Source organism: Diadema setosum, chromosome 17 (assembly GCF_964275005.1).
Source record: "Diadema setosum chromosome 17, eeDiaSeto1, whole genome shotgun sequence".
Lineage (NCBI taxonomy): Eukaryota > Metazoa > Echinodermata > Echinoidea > Diadematoida > Diadematidae > Diadema > Diadema setosum.
Genome location: NC_092701.1, coordinates 24,733,881 through 24,755,308, shown reverse-complemented (window position 1 = coordinate 24,755,308; position 21,428 = coordinate 24,733,881). Strand labels below are relative to the sequence as shown.

Sequence of the window (21,428 nt, the reverse complement as noted above, 5' to 3'; positions counted from 1 at the left end):
GTAGACCTAAACAGATATATCATAGAAATATCAATATAGCTGGATCCTGAGAGCATAGTATCATATAATGCACTTTGTTGGCTTTGATAAGTCCTTTTCACTGAGTTAGCAGCTCAAAGCGCACACAGGAGTGTACATGTGGGGCTATGAAAATGGAGTATGAAGGATGTTTCTCTTTAGCGCCAATCTTTTTTTAAAGTCAGGAGTGAGTTGTGTAAGAATGCTATGTGTATATGTGCAGATTGGGTGTTTCTGTTTGTGTTTTCTTACATATCTCTTCCTTGGTTAGTATGAGGACCAATACAGAACAATGAATGCTTTCATTCTGTCAAGTTTCTGGATTGTACAAACCACTGTGTGTGGTACACAAAACAATATTTTTACTTTTGTTATACGGCTGTACCTTATTGACAAAAATAACAAAAGTGTACCCCACAGACCAATGGTGTGTATGTGTGTGTGTGTGTATTTGCCCAAGTCCATACCCACCAACTCTTTCTGCGTGTTCCAGAGAGCACACAATCACATAAATGCACAAAATTGAAATAACAGTGCTTAAAAAAGGGCACTTGGTAGACTACAATGACAAGACAATCACTCGCGTGTTGGTTGAAAGAGGGTTTTAACCAGCGCATCATGTGAAAAAAACAATGCGGTATATCCTAATACTCATTCCACAATAGCCATTGACAAAGGCTTCTAAAAAATGCTACTACAGTCAACCTTGCCTAAGTCGAATCTATTTGGACTGAAGAAATAGCTTTGACTTTGAGAAAATTTGACTTATGAGGAATTAAAATCAATAGAATATAAAGAGAAGAGGACTTGAAAAGACCTTTGACTTAGACGATTATTCGACTTATGCGAGGTTGACTTAAGCAAGGGTGACTGTACAATGTACAAACAACAGATTAATAATATACTAGTTGTACAATTACAATGCGATGTACCTCCCACACAAGAAATTTTATGCCACTCATCTCCACCTACAATCTTGTGACCAAAGATTTACTGAAACATGAAGTTTGAGGCACAGCCATCTTTGCACTAATTACTAACTCAGTTATGGAAATTGATCTCACACCTGCTTTCACCAACACACTTAACACCAATACGTAGTCCAATAACAAATGACTTATGATTCTGGCAATTCTAGTAGGAAGAAACGTTATACAGGCAAACTCCATAACGTATAATGAACATGGATACAACAGGATTTCATGCATTATCTGCCAATTTAGGCTTGTGGTCGTAGGATAAGTTTTGACGAATTCTTTAGCTATGATAACGGAAGCTTCCACTACCATATAGATGGCAGCAATCCATAGAAAGATTGTCATTGGACATGAGTGCATTTGTAGAACGTTCTGTCCCCCTCCCCCTCCCTCTCCTTCTCCGCAATGTGTTTACACTACAGACCACAAATAAACTGGATATTCATGCTACTGATGAGTTGGATGGTTTCAATGCGATTTCATTACCTTTTTTACACTCACATCTTGTACTGCATTCAGTACAAACATACGCTAGCAAGATTTCATAGTAATTAGAAGATTCTAGTGGTCCTTAGCATCTTGCTATAGCAGGGTTCGCCTGCACAAATAAACTCATGGAAAATGTAAATGATATGCACACGTGTGTGACTAATAACTTAAAATTGACTTATTGAAGATGACTGGCTGGTATTCAATGGTAGTATCCCTCTTGTACTGGTTTATGAACTTGTGATAAAGAAATCTCAAAATCTATCAGTTTGTCTATTGATAGCAGAACCTCCTGCTTTATGAAGGCAATAGTAATTCACCTTATTTCTCTGTACTGTATCGAAGTGGTATTACGCCTGCAAAATTGTGCCCCTTCTAAGCTTGAAAGATTGTTCAGTCATAAGAGAAGCAGGCAAATATCATCGATTACTTTAAGTAAACTGCTTGAAATAAGCCAGTTCGTAATTACAATGTAGTTCACATGCACATTGGTATAAATGACCTTTATATTTTCTCGGTTGGTTAGGCACTTCACTCGCTTTAAAAAAAGTGTCATAATGCAACAGCTGGCCTGATGTAACATTTTATGGTATTCATATTCAAACAAAGAATGAAATCGCATACTACGTGTACAAGACCAGGTGACCAGAATGGTCCGTCAATTTGGGGAAGCATCCATTTCTTTGTTTGGGTTTGCCTGCTTGATCAAATTTTTTCAGTTAATCTGGCCAAAATATCAGGCCTGCTGTCAGGTGGATGTGCTGGCAAGCACCATTTACAAGGATAACACAAATATTCATTGCATCACAGATGCTTATCTTGGTGTAAGTTAAAAACCATCATGTCTGATTGTACAAATGACCTTTTTTTTTTCTCATTCCCAAAGTAGATCTATGAAATGGCTTTAATATTGCATGAAGATTCTTGATTCATGACATTAACTTGAACCGAGGACTTCCATCTGATCTTCTGTATACGCCGAATATTTCACGAGGTTTTTATTTTCACGAGTCAGCTACTATTCGCAAATTTTAAGACATGAAATATTGACTGTGATCCCGATATGAATGTGTCATGCACGTATACATTTCCTCCGTTCAGTACTGTACTCCATGATCATGAATTCAACCACACACAAAATCGTCAGGAAGTCCCAATTCACGAAAATTTAAACTCACTAAATATATGGCCATACAGTATCCCAATTTTGAAGTTACTTTTTCTACATACAACCTGTCATTGCACCAACTTGGAGTGGCACCAAACCCCTCTTTAATCATACATTAGACCTTAAATGTTGACCTGTGACCTACACAGGCATGACCTCCTACCTCCCCTTGACCCCAAAGTTAATCAGTTCATCCTTGCAGTCATACATGTACACACAGACACACATGTACATACCAATTTTCATTAAGATGCAAGTTGTCACTGTCCTTTAATAACAAGAAATAAGGCAAATTAAGATATACAACCTGGGGAAAAAATCGTCTTTGGCCTGTCTAGCGTAAACAAAGCATTAAAAAAAAATACTTGCGAGATAAAAACCAGTGTCAATTAAACATACACACACCAGTATACACCCATTCTTGAAAAAGGCTTCAAATGGGGATATGATAGTTTGCTCGAGGTAACCAGGCATATTGCATTATTTGTTACTGGAAAAAAAAAATAAATATGTTTCTGTATTTCGAATCAATTGACCAATTGATACAGAAAACTATCAAAAATAATATTCAAATTCAATTAAGTAGGCCTACTGCTGTTAGTACCAGTTAGTAAAGAAAAGAAAAGAAAAAGGCTTTATGTAGTGCACAGGTGCATACACAACAATACAATTAAGGATAAGTGTAGTTATTTTAGAATTTCTCCATTTGAATAGTGTGAAGTACTATTTGCCTACATTGCAGGTACTAAATACTAGTACTGTATACAGAATGGGCAGGTGGAGTATAATACATGTACCCCCGAGGTACTATACCGCAAGGGCCTTATGAGGGCACTTTTTCATTTGTTTTAAGTACATTGAAAAAATGGGCATACACTTGGTGTGAAATGTATCCCCGGTTACGTAGAGTGAAACACTACAGTATATGTATCCCTAATTGAAGCCTCTTGCAAGAACACTCACAGGCACATATATACACACAAACAAACCCAGGCACAGCCTGTGCATGTACAAAATATGCAAAACAGAAGAGGTCAAAGGTCGGACTCAAGGATGGGCCTGTGCAAGAAACAGCAAGCAGAGGTTCGCATCTGGGATGTCTCGAACTGAAGGAAACACATGTAAGACGACGCCCCTGGAGACGGAAAGACGGACAGACAGACAGAGAGGCAGGGACAAAAGTACAGAGAAATACATACTGAGTCAGTTCTACTGGACTACATGGGTGTATGAAGTAGCAACTACACTGTATCACAAACGTCACACGCACAGATGTAAAAATAAGGAGCAACTAACATACAAGATCCTATGATGTTCACATGGTATCAAAGAGAATCAACTGCAGTGAACAAGAAAAATACACAAGACAAAAAATACAACACAACCTCCTAGAGTTGTTAACATATAACATACACATTCAAATGCACATGCCACAATATGTAATGAAACACACTCATACAAGTACATCAGTCAACATGATGGTACACTTAGAAGGAGGCACAGTTTGTGAATGTGATGACAAATGGAGTGAGAACAAAAACAAACGGCTAAACAGTCGAAACCATCAAGTTGGAAACAATGGTGTACATCTGTCACAAAGTGTAGCACAAACACGAATTATACACAATGAGTTGTCCATCAAACAAAGTCAGGTTAATTGTGAGGGTTATCATCTCAAATCTCCCCTCTGCTTTCTCGTCTCCATTTACTGGAAAACCAGAAATTTTCGCATGCATGAAACTTTTGCAAATTTTGAGAGGAGCCAAGATTCTGGAAAGTAAAGTGGGAGCAAAAGGGTTTTGTCTGCACAGTGCACTGGATACCAGTGGCAATTTGCAGATGTTTCACGCCGTGAAAAAGGTCGTGAGCTCCAATTTGCGAAAGTTTCATGCTGCAAATGTTTCTGGTTTTACAATATGCACTCATACATTGTGATCTGATTATGAAATGAAATGGTTAATTACACAAACAAGAAATGAAGCAACATGGACCACTCTTCTTCTTCTTTTTTTTTTTTTGAAAATCAATTCATTTCAAATGGTTTTATTGTTGTTGAGAAGTCTACACCGCCTCCATGAGATACCAGAATTCTGGTTTCCCTGATAACAAGTGCAGGTTTATGTTAATACACAACATCTTGGTCAAGTCATCAGTCGTCAGTACAGTGTTAGCACGGTGCAAAGTATGCTCTACAGTGGTCGATGTTAGCGTATCGACATTTAATCACGTGACTGAAATTCCTACGCCAGAGTGCTTGGTTCAAGCTGGTGCGGCAAACCTATCTGCCACACTGCCTGCCCACGGTACAAGAAACCGACACACACTGTGAAGTCTGATTCTGCACTTTCAGCACATTACTGGATGACGGTAAAATAAAAATACACCTTTCCATGAAGGCGTCCTCTACCTGTGAATCACAGCAGAAAATGCAGCACAAAAGTGTACCTGTCAAGTGTACATACGTATGTATGTCTGCATGCAGCATGGCCACACGCGAGATTGTTAGAAACAACGCAGGGCCTGCCACAAACATAGTATCTAACACTAGTCGTGTTGCAACATATCTTAAGTTTCAAAAACCTTGTACATGTACGTCCACGGCAACTTTCAGTGCAGTTTGTGCAGTCTGTCAGCATTGCTACATTTGTAGAAATTCGAGGAGATTGTAGTAATTCCATTCGCTGCGAGAATGCAGTGTAATTCCAAGCTTGCCTACTTGTAAGATCTCTGGTGATCACTGAGGCAATGGGTGGGACTTCATATTCCATAAGTTGTGTGAGGAGACACATCCTCAGACACACGTTATCGCTAGATTCTGCTAAGATATCCACATTTCTAAACTTTGGACTAACAATATTCTAGCATGTATACACTCATTACACAGTCAAGTAATTACCATAACATGTATTACTTCTTGAGATGGATTCCAGCTTACACTGTTATGACCCAGATGGGGCTCTACTGTCACATCACACCAATCACATTGTCGTGGAAGCAACACACCCCCAGACGAAATACTATGTCTTTAAAACAAACGCACACACAAACACACACACAGGCACAAACATACATGAACAAACACTTGCTCACACAAACACAGACATACATACAGATCAAATATGATGTTGGAAGCCTGTGTCAAAACCTTGTTTACACTTGCACAGTGTACCCTTCTACCATTTTATCTAATCCCCTATCCACTGGTCAAAATTCACACCAACATTGTAGCTTTGTAGCTTTGAGAAATCATTTTGGAAATTCGCAATCTGCATATTTCTTTCTCAGGGATTTAAATTACCTGTAATTATTGGCCCAAATAAGAATACAGACTTATCAACAATACAGACAACAGTTAGAATTGATAGCAAGCGGATGTATTCAGGGTCAACTAAAATTTGCATCGTACGATTGGATTTGTGTCAATTAAAAGGGGTACTATGTGAGATAAAGCGGATGTCAAAGGTCACAGAAAACCTGAACAAGGACAAGGACTCATATATTTGTTCAGTTTCTGATACAATTTGTACTTGTCAGAGCTTCGCAACCTATCAGTGTGTAACTGTAATACAGTGCACTCCCTTTATAACAAACGGGGTTATAATGAAACTCTTGTTGCAACTATGTGATAATTCAGATCCCCAAATTATTGTCTATATGCAAAGGCTTATACCTCTATATTCTGTATTGTTTGGCAACAACAAAATTTCTGTATAACAAAAGAAAACTGCCTGTCCCAAGGAGTATATTGTGTGTTATAACAGGAGTGGCCTGTACTGCATACATCAAAGCAATATCTGTAAAATACAAAATAAGAAAATAACCTCCCCTCCCCATTACCTCTCTGTACTCCTGTCAAGCACACACACTGACACACACAGAACAGGCTGTTGTGAATGTACTGTGGTTACTTTAATAGAGCATTGGGCAGAATAAGGCACCACGTTGTGGTGCCCGAAAAAAAGTTGAGCTCACAGACAGATGGACAGACAGACACACACATACACACACATACACACATGCACAAATATGAAGACAAACACAATATACTTGCATGCTCTCACACATCGTCTCAGTACATCCACAGCTGAATCTCACAAAGAAACACATAGGGCCTAATTATAAGCTGACTGATACAGACTCTTGAAAATTTCAGGTAACTAACGACCACTCTACACATCTTACAGGGACCGGAGAAAATGACCGCCAGAATAAAAGAGGACAAATGAAATAAAAACAAAACGAACCACAAAAACTCTTGACTCTATGGTATAAAAGAAAAATGAGGACCTGTTCAAACCACAAATTTTCTGTCGATAACTTTCAATTCATCAAGGCTTATTGTACATTCCAATCAGTGGCATAGTGTATCAGTTCATACGGTGTATGTATTCACAAGCTAAAACATAGACTTTACCCACAATGCACATTTAGCTAATGATTATCTCTCAAGCCACAGTGAGCACTGCATCTATCATTTTCCTCAGAAATAAAAATACCAAAAAAAAAAGAAGAAAAGATAAAAAGAAGAGATTCAGTGCTTTGGTTTGGCCAACATTACAAAACTAGCTAGTCGAAACTAGTCATGGACGGTGGCATAACACACTATCAGGTTTAATTGTCCTGCGTCGGATGCTGCTAATAATGCTGAGCTAGTGCTGAAGCACTAACAATACACTGTACACAGACCTGAAGCCAAAACGTAATGCTATATCACATGCTAACACACTTGTTCTTTGTCTTTGTGTTAGTTTTTTTATTTCATTAAAGCACCATTTTTTGTTTTTCCCTGGAGAAAACCAAGCTGGAAATCCACTTGAGAGTCAATCAAGAAACACTTGCTTGAACCAATTTTGTGTTAGATGGCCAGGAACTTTTTTCGTTTTCTTTCTTTTTTCTAAGTTTCGTTGACCTATAACTTTGTTTCAGATGTCATGAGAGTAGCGGAAACTGCTCCGAGGCTGTTTGGCATTAAGAAAATAGAAGGGCGAGATTGAGAGTAAGGAGAGAGAGTTTTGAGTCGATCTGGATTGTGACAGCATCCTTACATCCAAGGTTTGCTACACAACATGACTTTTTGTCTACTCATTTGTTAAAACCTCTCCGGTGCAGACAAGAGCTATAACTCGCATGTGTACCTGAAATGCTAACAGAAAACACTATGAGCTTTGTTTTTCCATTTTCTGGGTATTTTTTTTCACTGGCTTTATGCTCTCTGCCCCAAAGTTGCAAGGCAGGGACATGAAAACTGCTGAAGAGGGGAATACTTGTAACTTGTAGAGCCTAGCCACGGTGATGCTTGTATATATGGCAATTACGGTGCTTGCTCTTCTTGGTTATCTTTTCACAAATGTTTTCAATTTTTCTCTCTTTTTTTTATATGCTGGAGAAATCGCAACCCTATCAGAAACTCACTCAAGTACGTGACATACAGTGCTTACACAGATGAACTTGCTATCATGTACCAAGAAATCACAAGTATCTGCAGAATGTTCCTTACCCCATTGGAGACTAGTCCTGAGTATACTCAGGCAGGTTTCTATGGGAAATGTGTGTTGTAACAAAATCAGCCTGTCCTCTATGGGTTAATATGCAAAGCGACTCGCGAGTCACAGTTACACTCTTGTAATGTTCTGACGATTTCAAACCCCTTGATTAGTTAGGATTACATAAAAAGAACAAAGGTCAAAGGTGACATAGAAAAAGGGCAGCATTATGATACTAGTACGTGTGCATGGGGAGATGCTAACGCCACTGGCACATTCTGGAAATTCTACCTTACTCCGCAGCTTGCCATACCATAGTATATACATTTTCTATCATTGCTTACCACCATCCATAACATTTCATATGCAACTATATATATTTACCTTGCCACAGATATACAAATTCAAACAGCTTCACACTTCTATATAGCAGGTATAGCGAGAACACATCATGTACAGACAGCTATTTACAAGTCTGGAACACAGATACAAGGTACAAGTGATATCCGAGGAAAACATTCACATTCACCTCTAGATTCATGTTAAAGTCACTTTCAAATTTCTAGCAGGAATTCCTTCTCACATTTCCTACATATATAATACCAAGAGGAAGTTAAAATGTTACTGAGCTGCAACATTTTTTTTTCACTGTCAACGAGATATAAAACTCTATGAATATCTATAAAAACCAAATTATGAAATATAACATACAATTTACAAAAATATAAGTTAGAACAAGGAAATTCCTTTACACATTTTCAAAACAATCACATTGTTGAAGATCCCTAATGGCATTTAACATCACAGATGAATTACAAATCTGCTCCTAATCACATCATAAGATTTGAAAAACAGGTGATTTCATTAATCTGCTACCATTCACATCCCGTGGACCTATTCACCAAAGTTTTCGCAACTACATAACATCTATCTCTCTTTCTCTCTCTCTCTCTCTCTCTCTCTCTCTCTCTCTCTCTCTCTCTCTCTATATATATATATATATATATATATATATATATATATACATACATATATATATATATATATATATACATATATATATATATATATATATATATATATATATATATATATATATATATATATATATATATATTAACTAAAAGTTCATCTTCTGCTGTGAATTTTGTGAATCATGTCATGTATTTGTCTAAAAATTCATTCAAACTGCTGTTGACAAGACTGGCTTTAGAGTGAAATTGATCCACTTTTGGTATCAACGTTCAACAGACTGCATTGTGAGTGAGCATAATTATTACAAACAACAGAGACCTACTGCATGACAATCTTGGATATGGGACCGTCCAGGAGAAGGGCAATACATAGGAGACCAATCAAAGAACAACAAAACAACAAGAAAACAAAACAAAACAAAACAAAAACCACTCAAAATCAGTAACAATCAGAAAAACTCTTTGTATGATTAGCCGTATCCAAAGGTAATGATTTTTTCTCATCGATGCAAAGCTGGTCAGGAATACTTTTTTTTTTTGGGGGGGGGGGGGGGTAGGGCAATGTTTTGTTAACCTTCTTCTACAGTATCTACTACATTATGTTACGATAGTGTACAGTGCAATCCCATTATAATGAACATTGTGACGATTACAACCACATTTCGGATACAATGAAGTAGAATTCAGGGCCCAAAATTATTATCTAGCTATCTTTATACACTTTATTTGTCAGGATATATAAATTTTTGATATAACAAAAGGAAACTGCTGGTCCCGAGGATTTCATTATAACAGAGAAGTCGCCTGTACTCATATTTTATTCACACGGTAGGCAGTGCCACTTTATATCTCATCACAAAACTTCAATCATAGACAAAAATGCTTTATAAAAGAAAAAATCCCTGTCAAATTTTATCTGCCAAACCATTAAGGACACATTAAAATATCCCTCAGTTACAGACTGACTTAGGGAAAAGATAAAAAGAAGCAATATCAGCTGGCTGTAAAAAGAAGTTAGAAAAAAAATGGATTGGAGTGGAGGGCTGGCATGCTTCATACACAAATGAATTTGGTCCCTAGGTGAAAACTGCACAGTACTTTCAACATAATAACAAATCAATAACTGAAAAAATAACAACAACAAATGAACAAAAATATTTGCTGAGGCACTTCGCCATGAATTTCATTCCTGTGTTGTAGTTTGGACTATCTAATCACTTTGGTCTTTCCTATCACGTGTGCCCAAACTGAACTATAACAACATTCAACCTCTTATTCATCAGATCTCCAGCTACATGTATGAACACTTGCTCTGGACACACAAAGCACTTAATTTCAAAAACTCTTCACCTAACTATTAAAGAAATATTTTCATGTATAGTTGTATGTTCACAATCTGATTCTAAAACCACAGCGATAATATGATGTAAGAAAACAAAAGCATAGCATCTGTTACTCAATACAACTGAAAGCATAATTAATTCATTATGGATAAAGCTCTGGGCATAGTGATAGAGTATCAGTAGCTTTCTTCTCTTAAGCTTGGCAGTGTATTTCCTTGCACATCTCGGAGGATGCACTCTGGTCACCATGGAGACACAGCTCAGCCACAACAATGAGGACTTGCAGTCACTGAGCATGGAAAATTCCATCTCTAGCGAGTCAGGAGCAGATATTAAAAGACCCGGAAGCGTGGAGATTCATGGGTGGTCTGATTCTTTCACTGCCCACCAGGGTGCTATCAAAAACCATGAATAGCACCGATAAGAGAACGTATGAATCAAAGCGTACGCTCAACGGTAACGGTTGACTGCAGTTGAGATTCTTTGGCTGTGTGTTTACTTACACAGAGATCAGTGACGAAGCTGTACACGCTATGCTACAGGGATTCTCGAATATATTCGAACTGGGCCATCCTTCCCACTCAATAGTATAGCCACGCTGCCGGGTCTACATAAAACATGAATCAGGCTGGTAGCAGACTCCAAAACGTGTAGCTAGCTACAAATTCTGTAGGCGAGGGAGGTGATGCTTTCTTTGGAATGCGGGAGGAGGCGGAGGAGCGGTGGAGGCAGCATATAGGAGACGAGAAGTGATCAGCTCTTGGAGACTGCACCACCTCTAGCTCCAGCAAAGGCCATGGTGTGGCACACAGGGCTCGTTCCTGTCATTGCCCATCATTGGTGGGATATTCATTGACATACAACATTTACAGACCATACACGTCATAACTAATTATCTCAAGCTTCTTTCACTTTCTCTCTCTCTGTCGTGCTTTAGTTAACACGCAAAGGAAATTATGAGGTCCAGTAAAACCACGCCTGATTCCAGGTAACGTCCAAGCTGCCCCATGATGAACTCTGTCCAGCCATTAGAAACATTCTTCCAGGAGAGTTACAGGCAATTGGTCAATAATGTGTATTGAGCTTAACAGACAACCCTACACAGCGTGAACACATGGGGTCAAATGAGGTCACCACACGACCAGACTCATGACATGAGATACTTGAAGTGGACATGATGACTTTTCTTGGTGTTAGAATCACTAAAGAAATGAAATGCCCGACAACACTGGGGATGGTGGGTGCAATGCTGATGTTAGTGTTAGAATGATGACGGTGATGTACATTGTAGTACAGATACTTATGTAAAATTTTGTACATGGTTACACTTGTCCACTATCATTACATCTATCAATTGATTCGTAAAACAGAAGCACACAATTTAACCCTCTCTGGCTTAAAATTCCAACATAATCACTGTCATCATACGTAAAACAGGTGATCAATGATACAGAGAGAATGTTCTAAGAAAATGACATGGAGCATCGAATGTGACTCGTGGTATAGAATAACATGGAAGTTCTCTAGATGCATGACATATCCAAACTTGACAATCTCTGCTTTGGGAACTAGTCTTATTTTTATGCATGGCATTGCAATTAATCCACTGGGTACCAAGCAAGCAAACATGCCCATCAAGACTTAATGGGAGGCTGGTGCTTTTGAGCACGCACAATGAAAAAGAAGCCATGCCTGCAACATGAACAAGATGGAGTGTATGATATTCTGAAGGGAAATATAAATAGGTTGATAGTTCTAAAGTTGTTGTTTGATTTCTTTACTTTTTGCTATTCTAAACACACTGTCACTTCTGATCTTGCTTCACCATCCCCCATCCCTCCCTCAGCATCCCCTCAAAAACAGACGGCTCAGCAATATCACGAGGGATCTTGACATAGATACAGCTGTAGGAATAGACATGCGGCAGGCTGGAAAGCTATAAGTATGGTTTCACCATCACACTGACATTTGTGCTCACCTTAGCAAAACTTCTATACTAACTCGGCACATCATTTGTTCTGCTGGCCTAAATGTTGGTGGTTTAATCATAAAAATTATTCATTTCTCAAAAACATTGGATACAAGCCTTTCAGGATTTCCACAGCCTCCCAAGGGATGTCTTCACAGGGGGACGTTGCTATGGTACCCAGTCTTGATGTTGGTTTGGTCTATATTTCTTATTTATACATCTGAGCATCTGATTGATCTATGACAGTTTAACTGCCTGCGGTTTATTGGTCTAAGCAACAGCAATAACAACACGCAATCGGTCCTGTAATTCACCCTCTACTGTCAAAAACCTACAAAGTTGAACTCCTCCTTTGGTTGCAGTTAATGGAAATCTCTTTCGCTGAAGTCCACTTCACCTGATTCAAGTATCACACCCCTCTTTGATTGCTAGAGATATTGTATCTTACAGCCTAAAATTTGACGTAATATGTAAGAGCTACGTTTGTGATCTACGAAGACATGTACACGCCCCCCTAGAGGAACAGTCCCTCCTATTTGCTACAATTTTCTGCACCCTTTTCCCACGGTGGTATGGTCCGCTGTCCCTCGATGCGCTTGGACTGGATTCGTTGGATGAGGGAGAAGAAGTCCTCGTCAGGCACCGTGGGGGCGGGGGCTGGCATCGGCAAGGTGCTTCGTTGGTCTTCGATCCTCGCGCCCTGCAGCAAAGCAATAAGACATGAGAAAACATTTACAAGTACTACACACTAGCGGCTGCAACCCTCACAGTGGGAAACAGCACAGTAATCTGGAATGGACATGAGTTGCTAGAACACTGCAGCACATGAAAGACAGTGCCCCTGACAAGAAATGTGGGTCAGGTGAAGAAGAATTGAACCAGCTGTTTTCGCAGCTCAATGTTTTGGACAGGGTCACTATCCCAACATGAAATCATGAAAAAATGTCATTATGTCTTTACAATGAGACTAATCTCCAAAATATGGCAGATCAAAAGGTGTACCTTAACTCTGATCACCATTGTAGAATGCCTTTTTCATTTCACTTCAACAAAAAATTAATTGAACAATCTTCTTATGTAAATGAATTTTCCCACCTGCATTTCAGGATATAGTTCAATCTGAAGTTTTAGATGAGCTATTTTGAGCTTGAAAATTGTCTGCAAAAAAAAAAAAAGACTAGAAATGTCGCTACGGCGACTGGTATATGCCTCCGCCATAATACATGGTTCTCCTAATAGGTCTATAGTACAATGTCATGACAATGTGTGATGACAGTTTCACACAATTGGCAAAATATTAAAATGACAGGTTTGCCACAAATGTGCTGAATGTTCACTTTCCTAGAACTAGGTTCAATTGGATGAATGATTAAAACGTCAGAGTGCAGGTATTTGGGGGAACTGATGATTTTCACTTGACTTTTGACCCTTTTACAAGTTTATGCATTGAGTAATTTTCAAGGTATTGAGAAAAAGTATAATTTCAGTATCAAATGGTAAAATAGTATTATCGAAACCTGGCCTTTGACCTTTGACCCCACAGTTCCAAAGAGAATCACTGTTAGGTAGAACATGCATAAATATGTAAGTTTCATGACAATACCTTGAGTTATTTTTGAGATATGGAGGAAAAAGTGCAATTTAGCACTTTCACTTGACCTTTGACCTTTTGACCTTTGACCTTTTGGCAAGAAACTTCCCACAGAATATATATTGGGTTATACATGCATACATCAAGTTTTAAAAAAATCCTTCAGGCATTGCATAAATATAAGGAAAGTAGTTATATTTTGAGGAGTTGACCTTGACCTTTGACCCCTGACCCCCAACTTCCCTAGATAATCACTGCCCATCGGTACAAGCATATATACTAAGTTCCATGAAGATACCTTGAACCATTTGCGAGATATGGAGAAAAACATGAAATTTCAATTTTTTTTCAATTCCTTTGACGGACGGACGGACGACCCGAAAACATAATGCCTCCGGCCACTTCGTTGGCGGAGGCATAAAAAAAAAAAAAAGATAAGTGGATTCAATTAATCATAGAGAGATTTAAAATCTTTCGCCTGTAGATGACCCAAACAGGGATTCAAATTTTTTTTTTACATTTTAAACAGATTTAAAATCTTTCTCCTGTAGATGACTCAAAGAGTTCAAACTTTGGTAACATCCTGGAGTCATATAAAAAAAGTTTCTTTCAGACAAAGGTTAGGATCTTTGAAGAATATTACAGCCACAAACCTGCTATATCTAGTATATATGCCATAATATCTAGGAAAGCATATTTACCAATAAATAAAATTCAAATGTTCATTTTACACTTCTTATTTTTAGAGAAATCACCACAAATCATTTTTCCTAATTTCCTGCCCTCCACCCCCCCCCCCCCTCAAAAAAAAAGTAAAACTGGCACAGACTTCAGACTCTCATAAAGTACTGATACTGACATGGCATCAAAAGTTCTCTTTGGAACTTGAACTTATACAATGTAGTTTTTTTTTTTTTTTTTCATATCTTCTCAGAACCAGAAACATGCAGCTATTTGGTGGCAACTCAGAACATCTTAACCATTGACACATAATTCAGATGTGATTGCTATGTTACACAAACTTTTCAATATTGTGAATTTGCGCTGAATTAGAAGACTTACTGAGAAATGAGTTTGTAGAATTGTATCAGCCACATTGTAGGTCGTGAGGCTAAATGACTCAAGGTTAATCGAGCCACACCAAAACATTGCAATAACGAGATTAGATATCCTCCACTGTTCCCTGAAGACGAGACTAGTCTCTTACCTGACACCTCATGAGCATCTCAAAGAATTCATCGTCCGGCCCGGTGAGCTCTCCTTTCGCCAGCAGCTTTCCCAGGACGTTGTCGTTGGCCCTCAAGCCCGGTAGCCCCGGTAACCGCTGATTGGACGATGCCCTCTGCTCGTTAAGCCTGTTGCCCTGGAGTTTGGCTATCTCATCCAGCAGCTCCTCCTTCTCTGGCAGACCTAAAAGTGCATCAATACCCAAAAAAAATTAAAGGCATAATTTACTATTTGCAGATGAAACAAAAACCCAGCATTAGTGCTTCAAAATAGCTCTAAAATGTGAGTTAGGGATAGAAACAACCAATGTAAAAATTTGAACCAGTATAATCGATGTTAAGTATTGTTAAATATACAAAATGTGAACGATAAAAATGTTTCCAGACTAAACCATCTACAGTTATGGTTTAATGAGAAAAACAGTGATATCCCCTTACATCTTCTAAAGGCTTTATTGCAAATTTTTTTCATGGTAGGATGTTTTGTGATACACCTGACCTACACATATGCATCAAAAGTGATATCTTGAACATTTTTTATATCACCGCTCACAAAGGTAAACAGGACCTTGAAATCTTGTGACATGGAAGAGCACTTGAAAGGTACAATGTACCCCAAATATGCTCCTCATCGCTTATCAACATCCTCAGTAGTTTAAATAAATCAATTCTATGCCCGTCCCTTATGGAGTTCATTTGAGAATGATATCCGTACAGGCCCTTTCCGTGTAAATGTCTGCTCATTGCAGCTGTTAAGAAATCCTTGAAGCAGTGCAATCACGAACAAGAACAAGGGATGCATGCTATGTACCGTATGCTAGCATACATTGCATCTCATCTTGTTTCAGGACCATGAAGAATGGTCCACACAAAAAAATATCCAATCTGTGCAATTGACGCCTATCAATAGTGCCTGTCGACAAGTCTAAAATCAAGACACATACTGTATATGCCGAATATTTTGCAAGGTCTTTATTCTTGCGAATTTCGCGAGTCATGTGCAATTCGCGAAATTAAAAACATGCGAAAATATTGACTCTGATCCCGATGTGGATGTGACATATACGCGTGTACATTTCTCCGTTCAGTACACGACTCCACGATCGCGAATTTAACCACTCGCGAAATCGTCAGGAATTCCCAATTCGCGAAAATTTAGACTCGAGAAATATATGGCGTATACAGTACACACTATAGCACAAATGGGAATGTTCTTACAATGAGTATTTCTATTTGTACAGAGTTTCATACTCTCATATTTTTTAGAAAAATTTATCAGAACAATGATCTTCACAGCAATGAAGTACTGGTAAATTTTCAACATACTGATATTCTCTGCATGATTCTGATCATCCCTGTATGAAGTTAAGACTACTCAAAAAAACCTTCAGTGGTAAAGGGTTGATACACACGTAGCTTTGCATCGCAACTTGAAACCAAGCGCGAAAGTCAATTTTTGGAAAGAGAAAAGAGACTTGGGGAAATCCTGACAGAAAATGGCTGAGGTGACTTCAAAGCATGAACAACTCAAAATTAAACCCTTTGCATGCTTTAGTGGATGAGTGCTGATTGTTACAGAAAACCCCACAGCATTGCACACACTGTCCAAAGTCCCTGACACAGAAAGGGTTCAATTATTGAAAAGTGTGCTTCTGCTTGCCCTGATAAACACATTGACTATATGTGACCCGCTACAACGAAAGGATCCTAAAGTCGCTGACGGGCGAGCCAAGCATGGCCCAAAAAAATGCTATATTCTGGCCTTTCCTTTGATCATTTAGCTTCGAAATTTCGGCAGATGATAGAAGATACATTAGACTACAAAATTATGTAAAAACAGAAATCTGAACGTTTTGACAGATTTTGGAGTTCTGACTTCAAACTTGATTTTCTCGGCTCACCCGTCAGCGACTTTAGGATCCTTTTGTTGTAGCGGGTCACATATATCTGTCATGTTCATGCATGCTCCCCTAAGCTTCATTCCATAAGACAATGAGATGTCTTGTGGTACTACAATTTCCTCATAAAAATCCAACCTACACTTACTGCATGGCACAACAAATTTGCATGAAGATTAACTAACCAACACACAGATTGATGCTACCTCTGTGCACATCAGACAAACTACACTGCTTGGCACGTTGTGATTTCTTGACATCATCTACAATGAAATGAAATCAAATTTCATTGAACACAACTCTTGTCTACTCAAAACATCTCTCTCACCATTCTCCTCCTCATCCTGAAGTTTTTTCTGCAGTCTCCCAAACGAGCACCTCTGCTCGTCCATGCGGTTGCTCTGGAAACGGCTGATGGCCTCGAAGAAGTTGTCCGTGTCATCCAGCATCTGCGTGGGTTCTCCACCCTGCGGAAGAAGGGGGACATCAACTCAACTCCTGATAGATATTTTCATACTTTGCTGGTTCCAAAGGACATTTTGTTAGTCTTAAAAAATAAATAAGGGTGTGGTCAATGCTTCTTATTGACTGTAAGTACAGACAATTCAATAAGCAAGCACTGTTGACTGGAATGTCTATGTCTTCTTACCCAATTACCATACATCACCAAAAATTGGTCCTTAATCATACCAGTATTTACATGAAGCTTAACAAATCTGATCTTTGACCATGGAGATTGACTTTTGACCCTTGCACAGAAAAAATACATGCTCATATGGATATCTGTACATAGAAATATCTTTCCATTCATTTCTAACCATTTTATTTTCTTTTTTTTTTAGGGGAAATCATATTATGCTGGACAATCCTTGTTTAAATTTCGGCTGGAAAGTGACATTTCTTGCCACAGTAAAAATGACCTTTGACCTTGACCTCTGACCTTTTCCCTTTCATTTCACTTTAAAGGTTTGCCTAACACAGCCTTGTTTGGACTGAAACTGACTGGAGTGCATCACTTCATGCTACTCTGAACGATGTTCACGCTTGAGTTACAAGCGCAACGATGACTCCCATGAATAAGTCATGCCGCAATTCATGCGGTCTTGAGAGAATTGTAGATCCAGTCAGAACATGGAATATTCATGCGTACATGGGAGTCCAGGTTGGCTTGGCTTTATCTTGGTCAAGGTTAAAGGAATGTTACACACTGAGTGTGTACTGCATCATATGTTATTCATGAAGGCTATTTATCCCAGGGAGAAACATGATATCACCCTGTAATTTCACCCCTGTACAATTCTCTTTCACTGTTTATACAAAAGCATGGCATGAAATCCACTTTGCAAACATATAAAAAAATTTATTTTCCTTGGCCGAATACCAAAATAATCATAGCACTAATTTTTCCACTTTCACAGTATTTTTTATGATTACTATCTCATTATCATCATTCTTCAATGCCTCCACCCCCCCCCCCCACCCATGAGTAAAAAGAAGAAGAAATATTGTTTGTGATACATGACACATAAAAAAAAATTATAAAATGAACAAGACACACACTATCATCAGAATCATTACGGTACAAAAACATCACATTACTTACCAGTCATCAGAGAATAACTACATATTATTTGCCACAGTTTATATTTCACAAAATTTGACCCGAAAATGATGCACATCAATAGTAGCAAAATATTTCATTGAGAAGTGACAACACAAAAATTTCATGCACCTAATGTAATACGCACTATACAACAAACTAAGGACAAAATGAGTCTATTGGCATGCATGATCTACAAAATTATTGGAACAAGACCAAGGGGAGAAAAAGTCACAAATCATAAATAAAATGTTAGGATTGTCACTTTGTTTTGCTGAACTTTTAGGGTGCTTCTATGCGCTACTTTCGATCAGTTTGTGTATACTTTGGTCTTAGTGTGACCTTCTACTTTTTTTTTCTGGTTTTTTTTTTTTTTTTTTTTTTTTGGGGGGGGGGGGGATCAACAGCAAGAGCTTGCATGGAGATAATGATATAAGGTTAGTAGTAATGGGTTTCTTGGTGTATACAATACATTGTATATGAGACTCACACGGATAATGTTACCAGTCATATAAATTTCTCAAGGTTTGTGGGTTTTGGTTAAATGGGCAGGAAAAGTATAAGTGCTGCGATGCTGTGTTCTGCAGCTTGTAATACCTTCTGCGCCGAAGCCTGTGAGTTAGCTTGCGATTTGTTGGACGCGCCACTGCTGGCACTGCCGTTGGACGCGTTGGAGGCCTTATGGCTCAGCTTTTCTTTGCCATTCTTTCTTTTGGACTTACTCCCCGCAGGTTTAATTTTGCCATTGGGAACTGGGTTGATTTCAGTCTTCTGGGTGGGGGAGGGGTAAGTTTCATTGTAAGTGACATGGAGAAAGAAAGCAATACCATGATCGGACATGAAAATGCATACTCTAAACAACACCAAGGTGATGAAATCCCCATGGCCCATAAAAAAAAAAAAAAATACAAATTTGGAAAAAACACCATAGCATAAATCAAATTCAAGGGGAAAATGACAATGATGAACCACATCTTCCTGTGCATATCTGTGAAAATTCATAAAAGAGCGCCACTACAAAGAATCATATGACATGGCAAATTCTGATTGAACATTCCTATCTTCCCGATGGCATTTGTAAAACTTGCAACTTCCCTGGTGGATAGCTCAAATAAAAATTCTACAAGTCAACAGCATCCTGTACCATCCTGTTCTTAAAAGAGATTTAAGCAGTAAATAACCCCAAATTATTCTACAACACTACTGATGGTGGAAGTCATTCAAACTGTCTACACGTGGAAAAATAATAAAACATTGACATGTTGACCAAAATGTAAACAAAATCAAAATGAGACTTGCACGTAGAAGCCCTCAAGAGCATAGAAAAAGGGTTGGGTGGAATGGAATCTCCAACGAGACCTATGACTCGACCAAATACAATGTACATCACAAACATTCCAACTCTGTGTTGGAATGTTACACTCACATGACAATGTGGCACCATTCTAACAAAGCACACACTTGTAAGAGCTAAACATGATTCAAGAAACATCTCAAAGGTTCTGTGACACAGCCACATGACATTGTCAATGCTGTGGGTGCAATCCCCCATGTTTCAGTTGAAATCACTCTAATACTCCTAGTTTTACTTCGTTTAAAGATCCATCCTGATCATTTTGTTTGATTTTTGTTTGCTTTATTCTTTTATTTTTTTATTCTTTTTTCTTTACAAAATGTGTGATTTTTCTCTGATGTCTGAGCCAAATGAGGGCTAAAATGAAGGATAACCTTTTTCTTTTCCGTATGAAACATTAAAATTGAATGGTGAAAATTATAATGAATAGACACAACATTAATTCCCCAAAGTGTGGTTTCTATGGATGTGGCGGGTAATTGCCACTAGGGAGGCTTGCTTATGAGGTCATCTACACTGAGGCCCGAATTCACGAAGGTGGTACAGATGAAACCATGGTTTAAACCATGGACTAAAACCATGGAGCGCCAAGTGTCGCATGGAATATTTCGCTACGAAATCAGTCATTTCGTCGATAAAATGATTATTTTGTAACTAAATGAACATTCCGTCCACGAAATGATAATTTTGTTTAAGAAACGGTCATTTTGTTGACAAAATGACCAATATCGTGACGAAATATTCTGTGCGACACTTGGCGCTCCATGGTTTTTGTCCATGGTTTAAACCATGGTTTCACTTGTACCACCTTCGTGAATTCCGGCCTGAGAGTGTGGAGCAGAACATGACGGATGGGTGACCAAAAAAATAAATAAATGAATAAAAACATCAACAGTGCTCTTGTCTGTTACAATCACATCACAAGACATTGTGCTCAATGTAGCCATGCAATGGAAGAACAAAGAGGAAGAGGAGTAACTAAAATGGCCGGAATTCACAAAGGTAATTCAAATCTCGTCTGTGGATTACATAATTATATTTGCAACTGCCTAAATACACCCAAGGTCTGCCGAAAAATATGTTATACTGAACATTCGCTTACATGTGCATGTGCTAGGTACCCATTTGTTTGGAATTGTTTTAGTCCATGGACTTATTCAAATCACGGATTTGATAAAAAATGTCCTTCGTGAATTTTGGCCAGTATTTTCCACAAAAAAGGCACAGAGAGAACATAAACAACAACAGTAATCAAAAAGCCCAGTCATGGTACCATCAAATCATATCACCAAGAGAAAATGACATCAGATTAGGCTTTTTGCCTTCAGCTTAGAACAG

The 21,428-nt window shown here is 38.4% G+C and overlaps 1 protein-coding gene across 1 annotated transcript in view; it reads right to left on the bottom strand.

Annotated features, from left to right (window-relative positions):
* Positions 1-11,051: 11,051 nt before the first annotated feature.
* The window catches only part of LOC140240458 (G-protein-signaling modulator 2-like), a 61,475-nt gene continuing 51,098 nt past the window's right edge, over positions 11,052-21,428 (bottom strand). Inside the window, exons 12-15 of the mRNA XM_072320228.1 lie at positions 19,334-19,507; positions 17,465-17,603; positions 15,220-15,422; positions 11,052-13,121 (exon numbers count right to left, since the gene is read on the bottom strand). Of these exons, the coding sequence (XP_072176329.1) occupies positions 12,954-13,121; positions 15,220-15,422; positions 17,465-17,603; positions 19,334-19,507 (684 nt within the window). The 3' untranslated portion in view covers positions 11,052-12,953. The remainder of the gene's footprint in view (positions 13,122-15,219; positions 15,423-17,464; positions 17,604-19,333; positions 19,508-21,428) is intronic.